The 26,672-nt window shown below is 34.9% G+C and overlaps 3 protein-coding genes across 6 annotated transcripts; 2 read left to right on the plus strand and 1 right to left on the minus strand.

Annotated features, from left to right (window-relative positions):
- Positions 1–2,230: 2,230 nt before the first annotated feature.
- LOC145636614 (uncharacterized) lies at positions 2,231–5,666 on the plus strand. Its single transcript, XM_081688183.1, has 4 exons — positions 2,231–2,884; positions 3,485–4,424; positions 5,028–5,503; positions 5,658–5,666. Exons 1-4 carry the CDS (start codon positions 2,231–2,233, stop codon positions 5,664–5,666), a joined length of 2,079 nt encoding a protein of 692 aa, XP_081544309.1.
- A 1,731-nt stretch (positions 5,667–7,397) lies between these two features.
- LOC145634482 (protein LAZ1 homolog 2-like) lies at positions 7,398–12,258 on the plus strand. 4 transcript variants are annotated; one of them, XM_081685907.1, is made up of 9 exons: positions 7,398–7,468; positions 8,658–8,872; positions 9,455–9,511; positions 9,791–9,899; positions 10,344–10,531; positions 10,602–10,690; positions 10,965–11,214; positions 11,439–11,672; positions 11,788–12,258. In XM_081685907.1, exons 2-9 carry the CDS (start codon positions 8,672–8,674, stop codon positions 12,013–12,015), a joined length of 1,356 nt encoding a protein of 451 aa, XP_081542033.1. In that variant the 5' UTR covers positions 7,398–7,468; positions 8,658–8,671; the 3' UTR covers positions 12,016–12,258. The 4 variants fall into 4 exon arrangements, with proteins under 4 accessions (XP_081542033.1, XP_081542034.1, XP_081542032.1 ...); XM_081685908.1 differs by having other exon boundaries at positions 7,435–7,468; positions 8,649–8,872; XM_081685906.1 differs by lacking the exon at positions 7,398–7,468 and adding an exon at positions 8,154–8,256.
- Positions 12,259–12,677: 419 nt separating this feature from the next.
- Positions 12,678–26,457, minus strand: LOC145635801 (uncharacterized). Its single transcript, XM_081687160.1, has 13 exons — positions 25,904–26,457; positions 23,952–24,101; positions 23,656–23,868; positions 23,490–23,579; positions 23,179–23,295; positions 22,722–22,991; positions 21,613–21,769; positions 20,840–20,917; positions 17,490–17,590; positions 16,510–16,680; positions 15,735–15,809; positions 13,829–13,933; positions 12,678–13,288 (listed from the first exon to the last, which is right to left on the minus strand). Exons 1-13 carry the CDS (start codon positions 26,300–26,302, stop codon positions 12,938–12,940), a joined length of 2,277 nt encoding a protein of 758 aa, XP_081543286.1. The 5' UTR covers positions 26,303–26,457; the 3' UTR covers positions 12,678–12,937.
- Between the last annotated feature and the right edge of the window lie 215 nt (positions 26,458–26,672).

Below are 26,672 nucleotides of genomic sequence, written 5' to 3' on the forward strand. Positions count from 1 at the left end.
TTTGTGACAATTTAAACTATGTAGTAGACATGTAATGATTAATAATAATAATAATATTGGTGAAAAATATTTCTTGACCCGTAACCTGAAATAATGACCCTGTTTGAAATGACTTGTGACCAGATGCGATTGACAATAACTGGTTTACACACAGTAATAAAATTATATTAGATTGTGAAGTATATATTATTTAAATTGATTAGAATATATTATAAATAATGGATGTGGTGCATTTTGAACTAATTCATTCTCTCTAAAAAATATTATGATACAAAAAATAAATTTATAAGATATTTTATGAAATTTATAATCTAATTATTTTTTAATAAAATAATAATTCAATTTGTACATATGAAATATTGATACTTTATCGAAAATAAAAATCTAAATTAACAATTTTATCCTAAAATTCTATCAAAATTTGATTGAAAATAGAATTATAAACTAATTTTTTTATCCTACAAATTGAATTCTATATAACTCTATCCTACGTGGCGCGACACTTGGCGTAAAGTTGAAACGCCAAGTGTCACTGTCTCGTCGCTTGGCTAAAAGTTTAGCTTTATATATTAGTTATTATTAGAATATATTATAAATAATGGATGTGGTGCATTTTGAACTAATTCCTTCTCTCTAAAAAATATTATGATACAAAAATAAATTTATATGATAATTTATGAGAGTTATAATCTAATTATTTTTGAATAAAATAATAATTCAATTTGTACATATGAAATATTGGTACTTTATCGAAAATAAAACTTTAAATTAACAATTTTATCCTAAAATTCTATCAAAATTTGATTGAAAATAGAATTATAAACTAATTTTTTTTATCCTACAAATTGAATTCTATATAACTCTATCCTACGTGGCGCGACACTTGGCGAAAAGTTGAAACGCCAAGTGTCATTGTCTCGTCGCTTGACTAAAAGTTTAGCTTTATATATTAGTTATATGATTGATATTGTTCATATTTGGACTAATCTCTTGTGTATTCTAGATTTTAATGTGGGATTAAAGAGTATTCATATTGCATTGGCCTCACATTTGGTTAATTTGGGATTAAAGTCAAAACAATATTCTACTATTAGAAACAATATGGAGTAATTAAATAAGCAAAATGAAATAATTTTTGAATTGCAAGTAACCAATACAAAATTTGAGATCTTATTAAACGTTCAAATAATGATAGCCTGTTTAACCTCGTGTACATAAAAAAACAAAAATTAAAAGGATCTTGTTAACGAGCGCCCCGTGGCGTTAGATAAGGATAAATTATATTGGTTGAAATGGTATTAAGTAAGGAATTCATGACAAAATCACGCGTCGTTCGGTGTAATTAATGTTAATTTTAGTCTAATATTTGCACTTTAATTCTCCTATGTATCATCATAGTTATCAATACTAGTATTTGTCTTCCTTTTTCTCACTAATTTTAGCAATCTCAAGATGAACCAAAACTTTGGTAAATCTTGATCAATTTTCTATAAAAATAACACTACCTCTTTAGTTTGCCCATCAAGAAAGCAATGAAAGACTCAAAATATCTCGATAAGTACGTTAAATTAGCTTAGCTTGCATCATTCATGCCTTATTTAGAATCATAGGAAGAATAAATAATTTGATACTTTCCAAAATTAGAAGGTTTATCCCTCGGAAATTACCAAGTATAGAAAGTTGGTAATGTCAAAACAACTCACGCCAAATTTAGGTTAATAATTTGAAAATCCTACCGCCCATTTCATTATATTATGGGCATGCATCTCAAAAAAGGAAAGACTTTTCCAATACTATATGCTCCGTACACATAATACGTAAACATTATTCTATAATCTATACTATACCTCTTTCTTAGAAAGAGTGAACCCATTATTTTGCTTGGAACTTCAACTAATGCAAATGATAGGTTGAACTACATAAATATATATTGGAGGATATATTTTGAAGAATATATTTTGGATATATTTTGGGAAATTATTAGGATATATTTAGTTTTCATATTTTATGCTTAGTATATATTTTATGCCTAGCATAATATCTTTTTGATATCTTTGACTATTTCCTAATTCTATCGGGTTTGGGAACGATGTATTATTTATTGGCCATGGCCATCATGATTGTAATTCAAGTGATTGAGTTTATTCAATTTATCAAATTCTCTCTATATTTTAGCATGGTATCAAGAGCAGGTTAAATTTTCTTGTTTTTTTTTTTCCAAACTTATAATATGGTCGGGGATGATGAAACATCTCCTATGTCACCCCCTCTCACACGTGTGGTTTCTGGAGTCCAGGGGGGGGGGAAATATTCAGTCCATAGTGTTTCAAATGCAATTACGGGATTGCTTGGTAATGTTAATGTTCCCGATAATCGTTTGAATGGAAAATTTGATGCTACCTCTTGGATTATTGACACAGGGGCAACTCATCATGTAACCGGAGACAAATCTTGGTTGTTTGATATGCAGTGTCTAGAGTGTCCTGTTGGTCTTCCCAATGGTGACACCGTATTGGCTTCTTTAATTGGTTATGTTCGTTTGTCGGACAAGTTTATTCTAACCGGGGTTCTTTATGTTCCTAATTTGAGTTGCAATTTGCTTTCTGTGTCACAAATTATCGATGAGCTTAATTGTACTGTCCAATTTAACCCTTATATGTGTGTTGTACAGGATCAAACGAAGGAGCTGATTGGAACGGGAGTTAGGAGAGACAGATTATTCTATTTTAGCAATTCAGATTCGGTGAATCACGTTGATGTGGGTGAAGAAGCAAGGACGACCTTGGAGTTGTGGCATCGTCGAATGGGTCATCCCTCAGAAAAAGTGGTTAAGTTACTTCCTCATGTTAGTGGCAATAAACATAATCTTTCTAAAGGGTGTGAGGTATGTATGCGTGCTAAACATCCTAGAGATAAATTTCCTTTGAGTGATAGTAGAGCTTCTAGGATTTTTGAGAAAATACATTGTGATTTGTGGGGTCCGTATCGACATGTTTCTTCGTGTGGAGCTCGTTATTTTTTAACTATTGTTGATGATTATTCCCGAGCTGCTTGGATTTACTTATTGGTTGATAAAACTGAGGTTTTTCGAATGTTTTTAGCATTTGTTGCTATGGTTGATAGACAATTTTCTCAAACCATTAAGGTTGTGCAAAGTGACAATGGCACAGAATTTAATTGTTTGCATGATTATTTTAGTGCTACTGGAATTATTTTTCAAACCTCTTGTGTGGGGACACCACAACAGAATAGGAGAGTTGAGAGAAAACACAAACACATTCTTGAAGTTGGGAGAGCTTTAAGGTTTCAAGCCAATTTGCCTATTTATTTTTGGGGGGAATGTGTTCTTGCTGCTGCTCACCTAATTAATCGTACACCCACTCCCTTGTTACAAAATAAAACTCCATTTGAAATTTTGTTCCATAAACCTCCCTTATTCGATGCCCTTCGTACTTTTGGATGTTTGTGCTTTGCTCATAATCAGAAAACAAATGGGGACAAATTTGCAAGTCGAAGTAGGAAATGTATTTTTGTGGGATATCCCTTTGGGAAGAAAGGATGGAGATTGTATGACCTTGAGTCAAAAGTTTTTTTTGTGTCACGTGATGTGAAATTTGTTGAGGAAGTGTTTCCTTTTTGTAGTCCGGAAGTTGTGAATATAGAGTCCACGAATTTTGATCAAAATAATGATGTTCATACGGATTTCATGGAGTATGAGGTGTTTGATGATAACGAGGTAGTTATGGGAGACGAGAGCATTTTACAGATCAATGAACAAGCTGCCACGAGTGTCGAAAATATTGTCCAACACACGCAGCAGCCCGAGATAGACCATGCCGCAGCCTACCCGCGGCAGCAGGGGCCATCCCGCAGGCAGGTCGCGGAGTCTGCTGCCCAGCAGCCTGTCTCCCCGCAGGACGATGCCGCGGGCGCGGGAGGTGAGGTCGCGGGCGCGGGGTCGGCTTCCCAGCAACAGCCTGTTAGTTCTGCCTTCCCCGATGGATTTTCATCGGGCGATGGGTCGAGTGACCACCGATCGAGTGTAGAACCCTTAGGTAGGGGGTTCCGTGAAAAAATTCCCAATGTCCGTCATCGTGATTATGTGACTCACTCAGTTTTTGCTAAAAATCCGTCTCCGTCCACTCCGTCTCCAATCCCTCCTTTAGGTACGCCTTACCCTCTAGCACACTATATAAATTGTGACATGTTTTCTGTGAATTATCGCAAATTTCTTGCAGCCGTTGTTTTGGGAAAGGATCCAAAATCCTTTAAAGAAGCAATGAAATCCGAAGGTTGGCGACGTTCTATGAAAGAAGAAATAAGGGCATTGGAAGATAATGGAACTTGGACATTGGAGCATCTTTCTCCCGGCAAGAAAGCACTAGGTTGTCAATGGGTGTATAAGACGAAATTTTTGTCTAATGGTGATATTGAACGTCTCAAGTCACGTTTGGTTGTTTTTGGTAATCATCAAAGAGAAGGTATTGATTATGGTGAGACCTTTGCTCCGGTTGCAAAAATGACTACTGTTCGCGCTTTTCTTGCTATAGCAGTTTCAAAAAACTGGGAGATTCAACAGATGGATGTTCATAATGCTTTCTTACATGGTGATCTTGAAGAAGAGGTGTACATGAAATTACCTCCAGGTTTTGAGAGCTCGGATTCGAGTTTGGTGTGTCGTTTGAGAAAGTCTTTGTATGGGTTGAAACAAGCTCCGAGATGTTGGTTTGCAAAGCTCACTACAGCTTTGAAAGGGTACGGTTTTATTCAATCTTACTCTAATTATTCTCTTTTCACATACACTAAAGGCAATGTTCAGATTAATGTCTTAGTTTATGTTGATGATCTTATTATTTCTGGGAATGATTCCGCTGCATTAACTGTGTTCAAAGCTTATCTTGGTGACTGTTTCAAGATGAAGGACCTTGGTCCTTTGAAATATTTTTTGGGCATTGAAGTTGCTCGTAGTAAATCAGGTTTGTTTTTGTGTCAACGAAAGTACACCTTGGATATTGTTTATGAAGCAGGGCTATTGGGTGCGAAACCAAGTGGTTTTCCGATTGAGCAGAACCACAAGCTTAGTCTTGCTAGTGGTGAGTTACTTGAGGATCCTGAGTCTTATCGTAGACTAGTAGGGCGGTTGATTTATCTCTCGGTGACTAGACCAGATTTGGCATATTCGGTTCATATTCTTTCTCAGTTTATGCACGAACCTCGGATTGAGCATTGGGAAGCAGCTCTCAGGGTGGTTCGTTATTCAAAGGGTACTACAGGACATGGTATTTTGTTAAGTGCAGATAGTGACCTGACTTTGCAGGGTTGGTGTGATTCAGATTGGGCGGCGTGTCCTCTTACCCGTCGTTCGTTGACTGGTTGGCTAGTTTTTCTTGGTAAATCTCCTATTTCGTGGAAAACCAAGAAGCAACCCACGGTATCTTTCTCTTCTTCTGAGGCTGAGTATCGGTGCATGGCTTCAACCACACATGAGTTGAAATGGTTGAAGGCATTGCTTTTGAGTTTGGGTGTCCAACACCCTAAGGCGATCAAGTTGTTTTGTGATAATCAATCTGCTTTACATATAGCTCGAAATCCAGTTTTTCATGAACGTACAAAACACATTGAGATTGATTGTCACATTGTTCGTGATGCTATTACAGAGGGCTTAATTGCTCCTTCCTATGTCTCCACTAAGGAGCAACTTGCAGATATTTTCACTAAGGCGCTAGGGAAGTCTCAGTTTGATCACCTTCTTTCCAAGTTGGGCATTTACAATCCCCATGCTCCAACTTGAGGGGGGGTATTGGAGGATATATTTTGGAGGATATATTTTGGATATATTTTGGGAAATTATTAGGATATATTTAGTTTCCATATTTTATGCTTAGTATATATTTTATGCCTAGCATAATATCTTTTTGATATCTTTGACTATTTCCTAATTCTATCGGGTTTGGGAACGATGTATTATTTATTGGCCATGGCCATCATGATTGTAATTCAAGTGATTGAGTTTATTCAATTTATCAAATTCTCTCTATATTTTAGCAATATATACGAGTATATAATGTTATGGCTCACCTTTCATTGAAAAAAAAAAGTTTAATTAAATTTGCAAACATTTGGATAGTGTAGAGGTACATGTTGAATTTTTAGGTTTAGGAAGTGTGTCACAAAAGATGCGCAAATAAATTCTTTTGCAGAATTATGTATCATAAATATGATGGGCAGAAAATCAAATGGCCCACGTCCATTTGTTGGGCATGGGTCACCCACCTTGATGGGTTACATACACACTCTACTGATCTACTCCACTTCACATTAGTATGATATTGTCCGCTTTGAGCTTAGTCCATTCGGATTTGTTTTTTGAACACCTCTTCAAAATACCTCATATTATTTGGAGTATGCACTTATTGTCCTTTGTTCCATGTGGGACTTGGGATGAACTACCTTAACACCATCATGTGACAATGTGTCATGCAAACGAGCCCTACCAATTTTCATATAACTAGATAATTGGTAAAATATACTTCCTCTGCTCTTTTTTACTTGACCTGTTTCTTTTATCACGCTTGTCAATGCACAAGTTTAACCATCAATAATTTTAATACTCTATAAGTAAAAATTATACGAAGTAAATGTTATACATTGTGATAGTACTTATTTAGACGATTCTAACAAGATCATACATGAATATGTTTTTCTTTACCTATAATTCACAAAAGACGGTCAAAGATGGGTTGATGAATAGTGTAAAAGTCAAAGCGAGTCAAGTAAAAAAAAAACGGAGGAAGTAAGTAGAGTAAATTATAGTGCCAATTGTTGAAAAGGTTGCTCATGGCTCATGCACCACCCATGACCCACCGTCGAGCTGAGCCTCTTGTGCCATGACGAGCTTGTGGAACGCCCATGCCCAGTTCGGTCACTCGACCCATGCCCAACTCGTTTTACTCTCGGATAGAAGATGTGAAATAATAATGTACTTTCTCCGTTTCTTTTTAGTTGACACGTTTCTTTAGTCACGTTAGCCAATGTATAAATTCAACCGTTGTTATCTTTAATTACCGATTTTTAAAAGTTATAAAATGTTGATATTTTGAAAATATACATCGTGACGAATCTAATAAGACATCAAATGACTATATTTTTCATTATATATAAATCACAAAATATGGTCAAAGAAAAATGTATAAATAGTGTTAAAGTCAAAACGTGTAACTAAAAAACGGAGGTATATTTAGGGGGCCTAATTTGTCATATAATGGCGCAAAATGACGTGTGAGAACATAAAGGCAACCTTAAAGAGGTATATTGAAACGTGTCATGCAACGACAGCAACATATATATACGCTTCATAGTCTCTAAACTAAACAAATTAAATTTTGCCTGTTTTTCATGTTTTTGACCCAAACTTATCAGTCACTGATCGAATAAGGTTTCAGAGTTGTTTCTGAGAAGGTTATCCCAGGTTAGGAATCTCCTCTCATCATTTAATCCATGTATTTAACTCGATTCTTCGAATCTCTAATTCACGTACGTGTCTATTATACATCTGAGTGTATCTTGCGGTGCCTATGGGAATGAGAATGTAAAATTGTGTGTCATGTTACATTCAAACACTTGTAGATATTTCAATGAGGAAAATTCTATGATTTGTAGAGCACTTGGGAATAAGAATATGAAAGGATGTAAAATTATGTTCGTGTATAAATGTGCAATGAAAATTGTATTAGAGTAGATTTTTGTAATGTGGATTTGGTATGAAACCAATTTTATCTTTGATTGGTTCAATGATTTTTTAATTAGTTTGCTGCTAAACTTTTCTTGGAAAGGTTTTCGATGGGAATTTGGTCAAAAATTGGGTGCTGCTTCTTACCAATCTTCGAGGAAAGTTTAACATGATAATTTTATTTTTATTGGACTGGTAATTTGTTGATTGCTTGTAATGGTTTTATTGTTATTTTTGTTTTTCATGAGAAATTATATTTGCTATGAAAATATGTGAAAGAAATGCGTTCAATGAGGAAATTTTGTAGCATTAAAGAACTAGTTACATATGCCCCTTGTTACTTTGCAGATCTAAGGGCTGTTCTCTTACGTTGAAATTCAGTTCAGCTCAGCTCCTAATTTCCTTCTCTTATAAAATATTCAGCTCAGTTCAGCTCAAATCAATTCAGTTCAGCTGAGTTCAATCAATGAGAACAGGCCCTAAGTACCCTTGGTTAAACCGAATTTGTTATTTTTATTATACAACAGGTAGTACCTTGTGCGATGTTTTTTTTTTTCTTGTGAAATTTGCTGATTTAGGGAGCTTTGCATGGTACAAGTCTTGGTGATACTATAGTATACGAAAGTACAAAATGAAAACTTGCTAAAGGAGATTGTCTTGGTGTTTAATTTGTTGCATTGGGTTGTTAAGAAGCATCCCAATAGGCAATGGCCATACTTGTTCGATTTATCTCTTCCAATTTGGATACCATAAGACGGGCCTTGAATTTTATTTAGTAATGCAATTGGAACAAACTCGAATACGATAAATAACATATATATATTGATAATTACTTCCTTTATCAATGAGCTTTATGTTCATTAGTTAGATACTATGCTAGATTTTCAACTTTTGTTTAGACAAGTTAATTTCTTTTAAGGTTTTGTAGTGGTGAAAAGTTGGATGTGGGAGATGTTCAGCCAAGATATCCACCATTTTCTTGGTGTGCCTGTCGGTCTTGCCAGTGTAATCGAGCATGAAATGACAGAATACAAGGAAATCCGCAAACCAGCCATCATCACTGCAGGATTCTTTGCGTTGCTGGCTTCAATTCTCTCCATCGTTCTGATATTTCAACATCTAAGAGCTTATAATAATCCTGCGGTACACTCTTCAGTCTTCAATGCCTTCATGGCTTCATCTATGACTTACTTTTTTGATGTGATCATCTGTGTATATTTGTGTTGCTGGTATGATTTCTGATATAAACTTGAATGCCTTGAAACAGATAAGTGATACTCAAAATTTGATCGATATGATAATATGAATTTATCATAGCAGCATAACTAGAAATACCCGAAAAGATTACTACAAATGGTGTAAGCAATTAAAATAACTACTTTTATATCTTTTAGGCTAGTTCTTTTCATTTTCATTGACATCTGATGAAGGATAAAGTGTATAAAATGATACAAAATTAATATCAATGTAACCACAGATAATGGACAACGAGTTTCTAGAACAAGTAAAATAGGCTAAACATTGAGAGGAATCTAATACAAATATGTAGGCTGGTAAATGATAACATATGGTGTGCAATAAAGAAGCTTATATAGGAATGAATTTACTTGTTCACTAGAAGTTTGTATCATTGCACTGCGTTTACTTCAGCTCGCTTGTTATACTTCTCAGCCTTCACTGAAAATGTACTGTAATGACTTTTTTTATATGAAAATTTCTATCCAGGAGCAAAAGTGGATTGTTGCTGTGCTTCTCATAGTTCCTATCTACGCCACTGAATCAGTAAGTGTACTTCTTAGGTTCTGATTTCTGTATGCTGAGAAATTATAGAGTCAGTAACGGAGGAGGGTAAGCAGCCTAGCAGGAGGCTCTGAGGCTCTGGTCTATTATAGTGCACTTTTCCTCTTTTCTGTTGTTTTTTTGTTGTAAAATTTCAATTATTCTTCCATTCCACCAGATAAGAAGGCGAAAGGTAACTCCTGAAATGAAATTTGTATAAGTGTACTATAAGTGACTGCTACAGAAGTACAGATCATCTGATTTATTATTTTTCTCTCTCAGATTATATCCTTGTCCAATCCTAAGACCTCTCTAGCTTGTGATATTCTGAGAAATTGCTATGAGGCGTATGCATTGTACGCTTTTGGGAGCTATCTGATTTCCTGCCTCGGTAAGTTTCAAGTTTCCTCACTTTTGGGAACTGTGAAAGGACCAGTTCTTTATATTTCTGTTAGTTGTTATGTTGAGCCTTAGAGTTTCTCAGGTGAAGGTTCTGTTGTAGAAATTGCTTCTTTCTCTGTATTATCAAGTCCTTTATCATTTTGTGCAATTCACTTGTAGTTGTATTTGTAGAGGTGATCTGCCGCTGGAATTTTGTTTACATATTTTGAAATACTTGTTGTGGTTCCTTTATGAGTATTTGTAGAGGTAATCTGCCGCTGGAATTTTGTTTACATATTTTGAAATACTTGTTGTGGTTCCTTTATGAGTATTCTGGCTTTAGCATACAATAAAACTTTGGTTTCTCTAGCTGATTGCAAGAACTTTCGATATATATATATTTTTTATAATGACATTTGTGCTGCACTGAAGTATTAATTTCATCTCATGGCAGGCGGAGAAGAAAGAGTTCTAGAACTATTGAGGGATGAATCAAGAAATGTACTTAACAAGTCACTGCTTGAAGAAGGAGACACAGAACCAGCATTGTCACATTCATCCTCATTTCGTAACTTCTTTCTAAGGCCAACCGAACTTGGAGAACAATTGTTTTCTATAATCAAATTTGGTCTGGTACAATATGTAAGTATCTCTGCAGTTTCTGAAAAATGTGCTAAAGTTATTGTCAAACTAACATCTGCATAGTAACCAGATGATTTTGAAGACAGTTTGTGCGTTCCTAACTTTTGTTCTGGAGGTATGCGGTGTATATGGTGACGGTCAATTCAAGCTGTATTATGGGTAAGCTAACTATATACAGAAATGTTGACAGTATGCTTATGATACTACTCTAGTTCAGATTTATCCAACTTTAAATAATGCAGGCTTAGTTTCTTTTCTCATAAGTTGCATTTGTTACAAATCTACACTAGATAACAATGAATTTGAATTTACAATTTGGCACGTCAATGGAATAGTTATAGTTGTATGCCATATTAGTGGGCAGCATTTATAATTAGTGATGACAAATTGCTATTGTGTTCGACTCTGATATTAGTCATCAGTGCCTTTTCAGGTATCCATATATTACAATTGTAATGAACTTTAGCCAAATGTGGGCATTATATTGTTTGGTCCAGTTTTATAATGTGACTCATGAGAAACTCAAACCAATAAAACCGCTTGCAAAGTTCATTAGCTTCAAGGCTATTGTGTTTGCTACCTGGTGGCAAGGCGTTGGAATTGTACTCCTGTGTACACTTGGAGTTCTGCCTAAAGACGGGATAGTTCAAACTGGTTTGCAAGATTTTTTGATCTGTATAGAGGTAAGTATCCAGTATCCTGCTCCCCCCCCCCCCCCCCCTCCAATTTAAGGATTTTAAGCGAAACTAACCTACATCTTTCATCTTTCATCTTTTTTATGTGAACCGGGAGCAAGTTTTGGTTACATGTCTTATAAAGATCCTAGTCTTGTTTCATATATCATTATTATAGAAGTTGACTTGTTCACAGGCTACATGCACATAGTTATGGTTTGTTATCTGCACAGATGGCAGTCGCTGCTATAGCCCATGTCTATGTCTTTTCTGCAAAGGCCTATCATTTCATACCAATTTCCGAGTATGGAAAAATTAGCACCCGAACTGAGAAAACAGTCGTTGACATAGAAAAAGGAAAGGACAAAGGACCAACTATGATTGAGAAGACAGAAACTGAGGTCAAAGCTCCTGGAACAAGCATCAGTGAGAGTGTGCAAGACATTTTCCGTGAGGGTGGTCAGCAGGTATAAACATATACTGGACTACTAGTTATTGAATGGTTTCGACACCCAGAAATGGGCATTTTATAGTTAAAATGTAATGCTTCAATATTTGCACTACTGAATGAGTACATGGCAGGTGGTTGAGGATGTAAAGCTGACAATAAACCAGGCAATAGAGCCTGTCGAGAAGGGTGTAACGAAAATCCAGGAAAGCTTTCACCAGATAACAGTTGGTTCTGAGGACAAGAAAGAGTCTGATGTGGAGATCGAGGAACGTGTTGAGGATGATCAACAAGGAGTTCACAAGTCTCAAGTAACATCCGAAAAGATGAAGGTCACCAAAACTGTAAATGGAACTTCTTGATACATACTTATTTCTATTTTTTCGTCTTCCTTTTTAGGTATGGTTCACTAGGGAGCTGTAGCCGATTATTATTATTATTATTATTATTATTTTTTTTAATGTTACAGATTTTATTTGGTGCGTAAATACGTAGTAGGTAGTACATTATGTAGGTGATTTTGTGCTAGAAATTTTTAATTTATGAACATGAGCCAATGTACCAATATATTAGTCATTTTAATCAAATCATGATTAAGTTGCACACATCAGTGAGTGTATTTAATATTACGATCAATGGAGTAATGATTTTTGTTTTAAAGGACAGTGACACAATTTGAAATGATTTGATCTTACGTATGGAATATAAAACACCCAAGAATTTACGAAGTTATCTCATCCAATTAGCTAGTGCACAATTGAGAAAAGCATCACAAGTTATATTACAGTTCATTCAAGGACAAATTACAATTGATATAGGTCTCATCCATTTTAGTGCATAATCGAGAAAACTATCACAAGTTTAATTACAGTTCATTCAAGATAAATCACAAATTGATATAAGATGGTTACGTACGCTTAGCAAGGTTTATTTTAAAAATTGAGAGGGGGGGAAAACAAAAACAAAATAAAATACAGTTCTGCTGTAAACAAGGATTAAATACAGAATCAGAGGAAAATTATCAAAATTTGAATTTGAAATATTTCTATTGATCATTAACAATAGATAGCACTTCTGCTGTATACAATGTATTTGCTAATGAAAGTTGCATAAATTGAATAAGTCAGCTATTCTCATATAAGTGATACTTATTTACTCACAAAATCTCAAGTAACTAAAAATGAAAAGGTAATTTACAGTAAGAATCTAACCTATAACACAAGTCCCTAAAAAGTATAGACATAATTGAAGTGAGAATACCATGAACTGTACGGTCTGTAATATTTAGTTATTGTTTCCTGAGCAGCATATTTCTGTACAGCATGCAATGCAGCCGAAACAAGCGAGGGATGTGAAAAGCTGAGTGAAAACAATTGCACATTGGTTATTGACCTTCGAACATGCCTGTACACAGCACATACAACAGCAGTATCCACACATCGTTGTGCAGCAGTCTGAGGCTGCCCTTGCGAACACTTCAGCTGGTTCTGGCATTTTTGGTTCTTTAAAACCTGGAGGGATATTTTCAGCGGTTGCCTTCTTATTTCCGAACCCAATGCCAATATTTCTCAACACTTTTAGTCTCTTGGGCTCAGGGTCTGTCTTTTCTGCTTCACCTTTGCTCGGTGTTTTCTTCTGCTCACAAACAAACACACTACTATAAGTATAAGCTACAAACCTACAACACAAATGCTAACCCACACCCTCAACATTTAAACATTGAAAAACACCTTAATATTATTAAGATCCCAATCTATTTCAAAATCCTTGAACTGATATGTAATTTCAAGTATTATGAGGAATGCCTGAGGCCCTGAGATGTGAGATCAAAAGTCATTGGACAAACAATATGTAGATCTAACACTTTTCCTTCTTGGTTACGGGTTTTTAACCCAAAAAAAAGGTTGTGCCACATACCCCAAATCTCTGATGTTACAAGAGGTAAGGGTATTGGGTCTACAGACTAATGCAGCATTCAAAATGGTTTTCTCTTTTCTGCTAACTGCCTCAGCACTACCAGGTGCTCAGTCAAGATTCCAACAGTACTTTGGAGGGTGGACATGGAGCAGGAATTCAAGGTTCTTGAGAGTTTGAGACAATGCCATAATACCAGGATTAACAAGTTTATAAGTGATTGATATTATAGTAAGTGACTAAGTGATGTCTCAACAATACCTGCTTTGCAATTACTTCTACCTCTTTATTCAGGGTCTCGGTCATGAATATGGCCATGGATGTATATTCTGAGACAATGCCATTTTGAATGCTCAGTTTTACAACCTGCCAATCAAAGAACAATTGCAGACAATAATTAGTGTAAATTACGAACTGCTATAAAGTATGAGTAATTTAAGCATTGTAGTAATAAACTGCTGTACAGATGCTACCAAAGGACTAATATGATCTTCCAAGGCCTTCTATATAAACAGATCCAGTTCATACAGCATCAAAGAGTTCACACTCTTCACAGCATCATTGTTTGAATATCTCATCACCATGGTTTATGCAAAACTCTCTTTGCATGTGGGTTTAATTACTTATTTTAGATCATATTTAAAAAAAAATAAAAAATAAAAAATAAAATAAAAAAAAATTGATCATTCATCATATAATTTTCAATTTTTTATTGTCAAATATCTTTAAATTTGTAATTAATAAAATTACGAAAAATACGTACTTGGAAAATACAAATTTATACAGATCTAATGAAACCTCATTTAATATAGTTTTTCCTTATGGATTAGCGTGCATATAAAGGTCAAAGTTAGTCAAATCAAGCAATCATATCAAAGCAGGAAAAAATAAGTTCAGATGAGATAAACAACAATAAAGTGAACTAAAACATAGCAATGTAATACTAACAGTAAATGGCCAAATTAAAAGTTCATGTTTGATCACGTGTTGTTAAATTTTTTTGAATTCAAACCCAAATCAAGTTCTTTTATCCTCCCCATTTATCTCTCTAGAGTAGCAAACCATATTTTCCCTCTGCTTTCTTGAATTCCATCAATTACTTTCCAAGATATCTTATTACCCTCTTGAGCAAACTCACCATTTAGCCAACCTTGAGCAATTTACATAGGATTAGTTGGTTTAATATCTCCAGTGAATGTTTATAGAATTGTAACGACTCTGGTTTCTGATGATAGATCTGTTCTGATGAATAATTAAGAATTTCAACTTTTATTGTTCATAAATTACATGTAAAATTTTCATATTTGTCTTTTTTGAGTTTGAAATTTATGTTAACAGAGCAATATTTGTTACAATACTTACAAAGCATTATTTTCCTGTACTTAAAAATTATTATCTACATACTTGTCTCTCTAAAAATACAAGTCTATGCATAGCCAGAATATTTGTAAAAAAAAAAAAAGAGATCCAAAATAAATAATATTTGCATGTTCCATGATTTTACATTTCTAAAATAAATAATATTTGCAATTTCTTTTCCACAAGATTGTTAGTAGCATTTCAAATGTTCTAATCACAGTACACAAGTACATTATTTTCACTAATAAAAAGAATAAATCATACAAATAAGATTTCAACACAGACTTTCACTCAAAAAATATTTTTAAGGTCCCTGTTCTGGACTGGATTTTTCCAGGTATAGAAAACCAGAATCAAGGATTTTCAAGGACCAGAGACTGGGCCCTTGGTCCTGTCCGTGTCAGGGTCCAATCCATTCCGGTACTGACCAAACGGTGCATACCTACTAGCAGTGCACGCTTTTTTGTATGTGTTGAAAGAGCACGTTATTGGACCCAGTTTAAAGAGTACGTTAATTTTTCTGTCTTATGATATTGCAAATTACTCCCTCTGTTTGCGTTCTTGCATTTTCACAACACATGCACATCACATGACAGGGGAGGGGGTATGCATATTTATACATACATCAATACATGTATTTAGATATAAAAGTATTTATATATACGAGTGTGCGAGATAGACAAAAATGCACTTTTTTTTGACAAAACAACAAAAATGCACTTGCAATATCATAATATATATACTTAGTAGAATATACAAAGTGTCCAGGAGACGTACTTCAAAAAGCACCAAAGATAAAGTAAGGTACCTTTGTCTCAAGTTGCTTATCCTCCAGAAACCATGCTTCAGATGTGCACATGGTAATTTGCTGCAAGGCCAATATCTGTTTCATAGAACAATCAGCCAAAAAAAAAAGTTAAAAATGTATGCAATGCTAGTTCATTTTGTCAGAAGTATAAACTATAGAGACACAAAACGCGAGTGCACTTATTCTACGATTGACAATAGCTACTATACTAGTATACTTTTTTTTCATGAAATGGTTTGGTGCCTCAGAACAAAGGGGTCTTATAGTATAACTTAAATGCTTCTTACTTATCATCTGGGGAATGTCATTTAATACCAAACTAGATAAGTTGTTCTTTACGTAATTATTCTAAATTAAACATAATAGATTAATGATAAAATTGTGTTGCTTTATTTTCAAATTTAGAATAGAAATGCTATCAGCATGGAGATGAGCAGATCTCACAATGGTGGACTAACAATGATGTCAAGACTCGAGATGAAAAAGTGGAGCAATATTTCAGTTTATGAGGTTTCCATCCTTGAACTGTTTTTAGTTTTAAAGGCAGTATTTGATGAAAAATCAAAGTACCAAACAGATATAGGTGCATTAATGGTTAGCAATAAGTATTCAATGAAATATCAAACAGATATATCATCTAAGGTGCATTAATGGTTAGCCAGGTTCCAACAATCCCACAATGCTAATTGACACATATGACATGTACAAAAAATGGCAACGCAAAACCTCCAACAGACTCAAAATCCAGAGAAATAAAACAGGGATGACATCTTACTTTATCAAGAGGGATTGCCTTTGACTTGTAAACCTTCAGATCCAACTCATAGCATGTCATGTCAGCAATAATGCCTCTTGCTTTGAAAACTTCAGGAAACTTCCCACTGTATCTTCCTGATATTGTCAATGGGCTTTGTGATGAAAGATCTGGAACATTTATTGGGTGCACCTGATATTTTGATTGCAAACAAATGCAATGGCATTCAGTAGACTAATAAGCATGTTATCAACTAGGACATAAAAAACATGACATCTTACAGCTAGTCCAACAAATTTGCAGCTATCAAACTAGCTCATTTAGTGTAAATGTTAGCAGAAGAGATTAAATAAAAGAGCTTTTACCCTGATATTACAGCACCTGACCTATCAAATACAATAGTATCAAAGACATGCATAACTGGACCTTTGGGAGATATAAACAAGTCTAACACCAAATTAGTCTAACTCAGGTACATAAAGCAATGTTAAAGCTATAATGCTTATAATTTTAGAAATGAGTGTCAAACTCCGGACTGGACTCAAGAATGTGACAAAGTTTCAATTCATTGATACACCAAATGCATACTTCCCTTTGTTATACTATTCCATAGTTGAGCATGAATGAATCTGTTCAGAACATTATTGCCAAACTTATCAGTTTCATTATCCCTTTTATCTCTATATTTCAATTAAAGGAACAGAACTCCATGTTCTAGTATACTGAATGTCTGAGATATACAGTGATAAAGACGTTATTTGAGACCAAATATAACCCTTTGGCCTTTCCACAACTTGATATCAAAGCATGCATATATAGATGTAATAAGCAGGAATAAGTTAGCACATAACTAAAGAATAGAAAAAGATATGAACTCATTTTTTTTTAAGTCTCGAAGCATACCATAAAAAACAGTCTATAGTGGGGAGCCTATATAATTAGATATGAGCAATATGATGCAAACAGGTTCTGAAGTCCACAAATAAGAAGATGAGACTAACCTCGGCATTATCAAGTTCATCTAATGTATCGAAAGTTATGTTTGTGAGCACAGTAGATGAGGCTGTAGTAATTAATTTCTGCAAACGAGACTCTATCGAATCTGAATAAACCAAAAACAATAAAATAAGAATCAGAGTCAGAGTTGAAAGGCTCTTACTGCATGAACAACAATAATAAAATATAAATAAATAAAATTGTGTTGCCGATTTTTAGGCAAGTCAACGCCGGACTCCGGCGTTGACCATCACGTGCCAAGCACGTGACTCATTAATTTCACCAAAAATTAATTTTTTTTCCTTTTTCCATAATTTTTCTCTGATTTTCCAATTAACCCCAATTTAACCCTTTTCAATTTCATTCTCTCTCCTCCTTTCTTTCTCTATACTCATCTTGTTTGCCATTGTTAGTGAGGTCAAAGCATCAAGTTAAATGGTTAATGAAATTAACTTCACCACAAGCAGCAAATAAGCACAACATCAACCCACAACATGCTAACCCTCCTCCTACTTCAGCACCGGCAACAACCAGGCCACAACTCCAACACACCTCCGCACCTCCACCAAACAGCCCAAACAAATACCTAACGAACCCACAACCACCTAAACCCACAATGCTTACCTTGTGCAAATTATCCTCAATTGTAGTGTGGATGAATTCGTTTGGAAATAAATGCGAATTATGGGTAGAATATAATCAAAGGTTACAGAAATGAGGAGAGAGAATGAAGGGAAAAAGGGATAATTGGGGTTAAAGGGAAAAATGGGGGGAAATTGTGGAAAAAGGAAAAAACAAATTTGGTTTATAGTTTAGATTCATGGTTTATGCTTTGAGGAGTGAAAAAGAAGAAGAAAGGGAAAAATTGGGGGTAAAGGGGAAATTTTGGGGGAATTGGTGGAAAGAGGGAAAAAAAAAGGGAAAATAAAAATTTGGCCTCAAAATCGGCTTTGGTCCTCCTCAACAACTCAAACCGTCTTTTGTGGTCCTTTTAAACAACTTTTTCCTTAATAGGTCCTTTTGAACAAAAGAGGCCACTTCAGTGGTCCTTTTGAACAAAAGAGGCCACTTCAGTGGTCCTTTTGAACAAATTTTCCTAATTCAAAAAAAGGTGTGATTTGGAAGAAATAGAATTGAAATTTATTTTTAATCAATTCCTTATCTAACAATAGTGAAATGAATCTGCTTCATTCAGTTCCGAACCAATACACTACGGAATGCTATTATTCATTCTGATTTTTCCCCAAGTTAACCAGTAACCCACAGGGAGTCCAATATGTTCCAATATCCAGATGTTTAAATGTAACTCTTAGTTAGGCCCTTTATTTTTTTTGAAATCAATATATGATAATATCTCACATTATACTCTAAATGATCATAGAACCCAAAGGACACTCATCATAGAATAGTCCATTGGAAATTTATTTCAGTTTTTTTTAGATATGGTTTAGGATTACCAAATTCTATATCTATTTACTATTACTAAAACAAAACGTTGATGATGTCATCATAGAATAGTCCATTGGAAATTTATTTCAGTTTTTTTTAGATATGGTTTAGGATTACCAAATTCTATATCTATTTACTATTACTAAAACAAAACGTTGATGATGTCATCAATTTTTTAAAGTACTTACATGTCAAACTCTCATAAAAAATTTTCCCTCCAAATTTTACATATGATGTAATCCTTTTTTTTTTTTTTTTTTTTTTTTTTTTTTTTTTTTTTTTTTTTTGCGGCTAGAAACTAGGATCAATTAGGTGTGAAACTTGAATTTGATATCAATATTGTTAATTATACACATTTTTTTTTGAAGGAAAAATTGACAAAAATAATACAACTTTCTTCCATTCACTCAAAATAATTCCAACTGGGTCATTCACTCAAAATGATCCCAACCGGTTATTTAACCTGTTATAATAGGTTAATGTGACATGTGTCACTATTTAATTTGATGAATAAAAAGAAAAAACTTAAAAAAAAAAAAGAAAAAAACCCCAACTGCTGGAACCTCATCCACGACCACCCTCTCTGCCAACTAGCCACGACCCCTCCCACAACCAGCCATGTTCGCCGGCGCTAGACGTTCCTCCTCCACCCTAGCACCGGCGACGCCCCTCCCTTGAACCACCAAAATGCCCAAAACGCCCATACAACAACCCGATTGAAACCCCAAAAGAACCCTCTGCCACCACATTAAACCTCCAAGTCGACCCTCCCCACCCTAAGAAACCCTGGCGACTAGGGGTTCCGAGGGTAGGGGAGGGCCGATTTGGGGGTTTAATGTGGTGGCGGAGGGTTTTTTTGGGATTTCGGGTTGCCGTTTTGGGTGGTTTAGGAGAGGATTTTTAAGGGAATTCGGGTTGTCGTTTTGGGTGGTTTAGGGGAGGGTGTCGCCGTCACTAGGGGGGAGGATGTCGCCGGCGGGGTTAGGGGTGGGCGGGACTGTCGGATGGTGGTTGCCGACCGTTAAGATTGAGTGGTTGTCGGCCGTTAAGGTTGAGTGGTTGTAGGTTGTGGGATTTTTTTTTTAAAATAATTTTTAATGTGTTGACATACGTCACTTAAAAGTTAAAACTAAAAAAGAAAACCTCTTTTACAAATTACCGGTCACTTAGGACCGATATAAGCGAATGACCCTTAAAGTTCAGATTATTTAAAAATAATCCAAAGTTGAGATTATTTTGAGCGAATGGGTGAAAGTTGGGATTATTTTTGTCAATTTTTCCTTTTTTGAACAAATTAATACACATTTTTTTTAATAATAAATACACATTTCTTTAGCTTCCACTCTAAACATATAAGCTTAATGAATTATACATTTATATAACATTAATATATCTAATCTAACCATCATTTTAGGTTTTTTTTTTTTTTTTTTTTTTTGACAGCCATTTTAGTATATTTTTAATAACATAGTAAATATTACATTATGATGCAGCATTATATAATAACCATTTTTTTTTATGTACATGTTTTTTTTAAAATATATAACAAATTTATTTTAAAAAAAATAACGAGCCTAATCATATTAGAAAGTTATCAACAACAAAAGATAAAAAAAAATATAGAAAAATTGCTAATCAACCACCGTGCAACGCACGGATACTAATCTAGTTATTGTACATTAATTCACTTGCCAATTTCTATCGTCTTCAAATACACACCCCAAAAATTTACAGAAGAAAGGATTTCAAGGGGAGATAATAAAAAAAGGGTTACACAACATAAATTTGATGATTTGGACCAGCAAAAGATGGACACATAGGCTATTTTTTTGTATCATCTGACTGCAAGCAGACTCCATAACTTGGAGAAGTTTCAAATCAAAAACCATGAGAATATGAGACTAACCTGCGTTATAGGCAGCTTCATAATGACCTTGCCCAATCATTGCCAACATTCTTAAAAAGTAATGATTACAATATATACCTGCAATCAGTACCATATATGAGTTTCAGATTCACCCATTTAAGATAAAGGGCTCTTACACCAATTGGAAACAACCTTTCCGAATTTGTTCACTACCAATTTAAGTTATTTATAATTTTGTGTTTCAATCAATAACAACGAGTTGATGCTGATGCGGAGTAAAAAGAGGGGGCCAAGATTTCTTTGCAGTTTGCACCAACAAAAAACAACACTAACACATAGCATAACTGTGCAAGTCACATAAAATGCAACAAAGTGACGGAACATTTTCAACTACATCATGTATAGCATCATAGTCTAGCATTGAAATTCCAATCATAATAAAGATGGGTTCCCTTGTGAAAATCACAGATATAATCAAAGAGACCCAAGATATTGTAGTGAAAATGGGTATTACTAAGCAAGATATCATCATATGCATCAATGCAAGGAGTAAACAAGATGGCACAGCCAATCAAGTTTTCCCACCCCCTGCCATAGTTGATCCAATTGGAGAATTTAATATCTAATCTTTGATATATTTTTGAATCTAAAAGCAAGGAGTATCAAATAGAAATGACATAGAGAATGCAATATACATTTTCAACATTTATGGAACAATGCAGTTTATTTTGTACGTAAAATGTTTTATCAAAACACAATATCATTACCAAGAGCACCATCTATGCCATAAGGCAAGAAAGAACAGTATTTACCAATTCCAAAGGTGTGTATGCGTGGAGATATGGCTTTTGTATTAGAGAGACGACTCTTTACAACCTTGCATATGCGTCTCTCATCTTCAACAGCCCCATCAGTAATCAGAAAAATCAAAGGTAAGGATTTGTGCGTATCTGATAACATCTCCATCGCCTGAAAACAAAAGGGGGGACATTAATCTTTGTTCCTCAGCAAAAAGTATAAAAGGAACATGATGGATCTGGCAGCATATCTGCAGTAGCTCATATCAATCTCTTTTTATGTATATATGAAAATTATTTAATTAAAGCAGCAAGAGATGCCCTCACACAGAAATGCAAACAATTAAACAATTTACAAATTGGTCCAGTGCCTACTGATCTCCCCGATTGAAATTTTATTCAAAGCACCAGATGCCTTATCCCGTAAAGATGCTAGTAATGTTAATGCATCCCACAATAAATGACGCAGAATAGAAAATACAAAGTCCATTTCAATCAAATTCCCCACAAGATGCCACCGCCCACCGTAACATTTTTTCTGTAGCAAATTAGTCTCCTTCCCCTCTCCAACCCTACAAAGTGGCCCTGTGACCACTTCTATATTGAAGGACAAACCCAAGCCTCTTTGACTAACACCAAGAGTCTTTTCCAATGATACCATGCCATTTCACAGTAAAGAATTACATGTGAGCAAAGACTCACTAATGGTTAGGCATAGCAAGCATATGTAGGGTGTGATAGCCATCCCCAGCTGGTGTGCCTTCTCAAAGCTAAACATGTAATTTTAATGCCAATGTCCACAATCACAAGTTCACAACAATCTTGGCAATCTTAACGTCATCTATCCACAATCACATTAATGATTTGGTTTCCACTACTGCCTCAATTGACACATAGTTAAAAACACAACTAAACCTTGACAAGCAGGAACATGCAAGGCCCAAGCAGACTTGTATTGGTCACACACAATGCAGATATATGAAACTGAATGAGAGTCAAGTATACAACACCAGAGTCCAAATTTAATGACAAGATGCATAAGCAAACCCAGAGGTTTCAGTCTGTTGACAATAAATCCCTTCTAGTCGAGAGAGAAACTCATTCATGAAAGAGAAAAGAACAACCTTGTCAAGAGCAAGAGAAATCTCGGTGCCATCCCTGACCAGTAGAGTGTCATCCATCCACTGTATGGCTCTTTCAATGGTCTCCTGGCTAGCATGCTTCATAGATGATGAAAACGGAAAGGTCGTTGCATTAAAAGCTATTATGTTGAACATATCTTCAGGAGTAAGCTCAGAGAGTGCTGCACCCAATGATTTTTTGGTAGCCTCAAGTGGCCTCCCTTGCATGCTACTACTTATGTCAACAACATAAATGATATTTCTGGCAAAAACCTGGCAAAAAGGAAACATCATATTAGACAATATACATCCTAGAGAATAGTTGCAAATTTCAGTGCATATTTTCTCAAGATTAATCTAGACAGATGGAAGCCAAAATGATGCAAAGAAATTAACTGATCTTTTTTCTCTCCTCATTAGGCTTAAATGTTGTAAATTACATATACAAAGCAAATCAAACCTTTTTTCCTTGCTGGGTTCCTGGGAGAAGATGCACACAGAACATCTCTCTTTGATCTGTATCTTCAATTGATGGTGACTGCAAAAGCACACTTCCAGATATACGGCTTGTAGGAACCTAGAAAGAGAGAAAGTAGAAAGGGTATTAGAATATAAATCTTATACTAATCACAAGTTTGCATCAAAAGATGTTTCTGCTAAGTGCATCCATTTCTCGTAACTTCAAGATATACTTCTGCTATCTATGGAAGCACCCAGGCAGTACTATTATATAGAATAATAGGCACAAATTGACAATGATATATAACTCACGCTGTAGGAGAAGCTAAAATCTGTATTTGACCAAGAGAGAACATCTGACTCATACTTGAATGACAGAGAGTCCACTTGTCTTTTTCGTTCCTGAATGATACTAAAAATATTTCAGAAATACAATCTCATATATCATCAAACTCTATATAATATATAAAAAGATTACCTTTAAAGGGTGACTAATAGTCTTACACAAGACTTCACTTCCATCACCTGGATGGACATTTAGTTGCATCTTCTCTTTTCTGGGAATCTTTTTGCTTGCAGGATTCACATACTCGGGAAAGCAGAATGGTATGCTCAGAGAGAATTCACCATCATGATACAACAACTTTTGCGACCAGCTTATTGTGATATTAAGGTTGGATCCACCATCAACCTAAAGGTTAGAACGCACATGAGATCCAATTCTTCATAAACAAAAATAACTGATTACAAACATACTAGGAGATGACAACTCACCTCGGGAATTGTTAAGAAAAATATGTCAGGCCTCAAAAATCCTCCATCATCCCCACCTAATGCCTTTTCATCCTTTGTGTCTTCCCTGGAAACTAGTTGAGTATGATAAGACTTTTTAGGAGCATTAATCTCAACACCTAGAATTGAACCCTGTTAGAATGACAGATTGTTTGAGAACACATGGATGGAGAAATCACAGCAATAATAAGCAATAGAGATCACAGCTATTATATGATGTTAACTTGTTAAGGGGAAAGAGGGGGAGATTATTCACAATTTTATAGACCAACTACATTAACTTGTTAAGGACCAGGTTGGGACAGTATTGAGAATTTAAGGTTCAAAAACAACCTATGGCTAAAATGCTAAATGATAAAAAACTATTATAATGTTAAAAAGCAACAGTGTTGAATCTCAGAGGTAAGGCTATACATAAGAGTTAGTCTTCTTCGACGAATACAGATTCGAAATGGAAATTTACAAATAATCCAACTAAATTAAGTCTAAGATCTACTACATGTATAATAGTCAATGAGAGAAGTCTAGCTATTGAGCGTGTAGTACCCCCACTATTCATTTATGCATAAAAAGATTTAAATTTGTTCATATACTATAGGTGATCACACTGATCAGAAAGGATAAACAAAATCAAAAGAGAGGGGGGGGGGGGGGGTAAAAACCTTGTACACAGAGAAAAGAAAATTATTACTATTAACATAGGGATACTAGTGAAGAGATCTCATGATCCTAAAGCAAGGAAGAAAATGCTCACTTGGTTTATGACAGACAAGCATCAAACACATTCACACCTTCACATACTAAAATCATACAAAACCATTGTAAGCAATTGAGATTTAATCAGTTCAGCATTGACAAACTAGCATATACTCCTGTGTATTTTTCCTAAAGAACATTAAAACTAAATTAGTTTGAGAGGAGATGCAGCTGACATTTTAATTTTTAGCATTTGATGAAATTCGGGAAAATAGTGAAGTATATTCTAGCTGTCAGAGATTTACACCAATCAACTCAGAAAGAAAACTCACTAATGGTTTATACAAGTATAACTTAGTAATGACAGTTATTTAACTAATTCAGGAGTCAGTAGTTAGTCACAATAAGAGACCATGAATACAACTGGAAAAAATAAAATCATAAACTCATAAGTGCTCTATCTCAGCAGTGATGAATGTAGATAATAAATACTTGTGTTCATTGTCAGTTATTTGTCACCCTCAATTATAAACACAAACTTTTGGAAGAAAATTGGCTAATAGGTGGGGCCTAGAACACCAATCAGTATAATTTCTCCCTCAATAATTCTCCATTGGTTAACTATATAGATTATAGGAATGGGCCCCTTTCTCGACTCTTTGGATAGGAAAGATAAAATTGTTTAGACATTAATATCATTATATAGTATAATATGGACGATGTGGTAGAGTAAGGAATAAGACGGGATAAAAGTAATACAGCAAAAGTAGGAAGAAAAAAAACAGAGGGAGGGAGTAACACCCTTTAATAGATACTTGAATTTTCTCCTTCAAATTTTCAAACAAATTTGGCAAATGGCCAGTGTAACATTATGCTCTGGATTTCGAGGGTACGAGTAACAGCTTCTCATATTAGATTTGTATAATACATCTAGAACACTCCTATAGTTTCCCTATTATGCACTTGCCAAAAACTCTGAAACGTGAACGGAATAGAGTTGTCAAAAACTGACCCGACCTAAGATTATATCATTGTACACGACTAAAATAAATAATACCAACACTGATATAACCCGAATACTAGAATTGACAGCTCTAAATTTATATCCTCTGACAGTCAGACCAATTCATACCACTCCAAATATTTTGTTCTTTCTCAGAATCAAAAAAACATCAATCAAATTAATCAATCAAAAAAAAAAAATCGAAGAGAGAGAATAAAACAAAATCGAAGATCACCTGCTCACCCATAGGAACAGCAAGACGGCAATCAGAGACCTTACTTCCCATAACACAATGAACACGCCATTGACCAGAAACCCTAACAAAAACGGTATCCAAATAACAATCAACCTCCAATGAAACACTATTCATCTGAAGCGGAATCAACGCCGGAGGATCACATCTACCATAGACATACGGCTGATAGCTCGGAATATCAGGATTATCGACGATTCCAGGGTCGGTGATTACGGCGTACACCATTGGAGCTGTCGGAAGGTAAAAGGTCGGATTCTTCGACATCGATGGCGGAGGTTTTGGCGGTGCTACTGACCTATCTTTGCCGAAGTATAATCTCTTTGAGAGCTTCAATCCTTCTTCTACCGCCTCCATGAAAGCTTCTTCGGCTGCTGCCATTGATGAGAGTAGTGGATTTCTAGGGTTTGGTGATCGAAGAGAGAGGAGAGAGAAATTGAGAGGAGAGAGAAAGAGAGTTGTTATGGAGCTGAGAATAAGTTCTGGAAAGAGAGAGGAATGGAAGGTGTGTTAGATTGGAGAAAAAGTTAACAGAGAAATACAGTTAGGCATTCATGATTAAATGAATGGACTGTTGTAGTATAAGATAAAGTAATTATTTTTCTTTTTTGAAGAAGTAATTATTTTTCTAATAATATCATAATTAATACCTTATACTTTGTATTTAAAGTAATGATCGATTCATCTCAATATCTACTTTTCAGATATCAATAACTAATAATTTTTTATTTTCATATTCCGTAATAATCAA

The sequence above is a fragment of the Chenopodium album genome, chromosome 6, assembly GCF_948465745.1.
Source record: "Chenopodium album chromosome 6, dcCheAlbu1.1, whole genome shotgun sequence".
NCBI classification, from domain to species: domain Eukaryota; kingdom Viridiplantae; phylum Streptophyta; class Magnoliopsida; order Caryophyllales; family Amaranthaceae; genus Chenopodium; species Chenopodium album.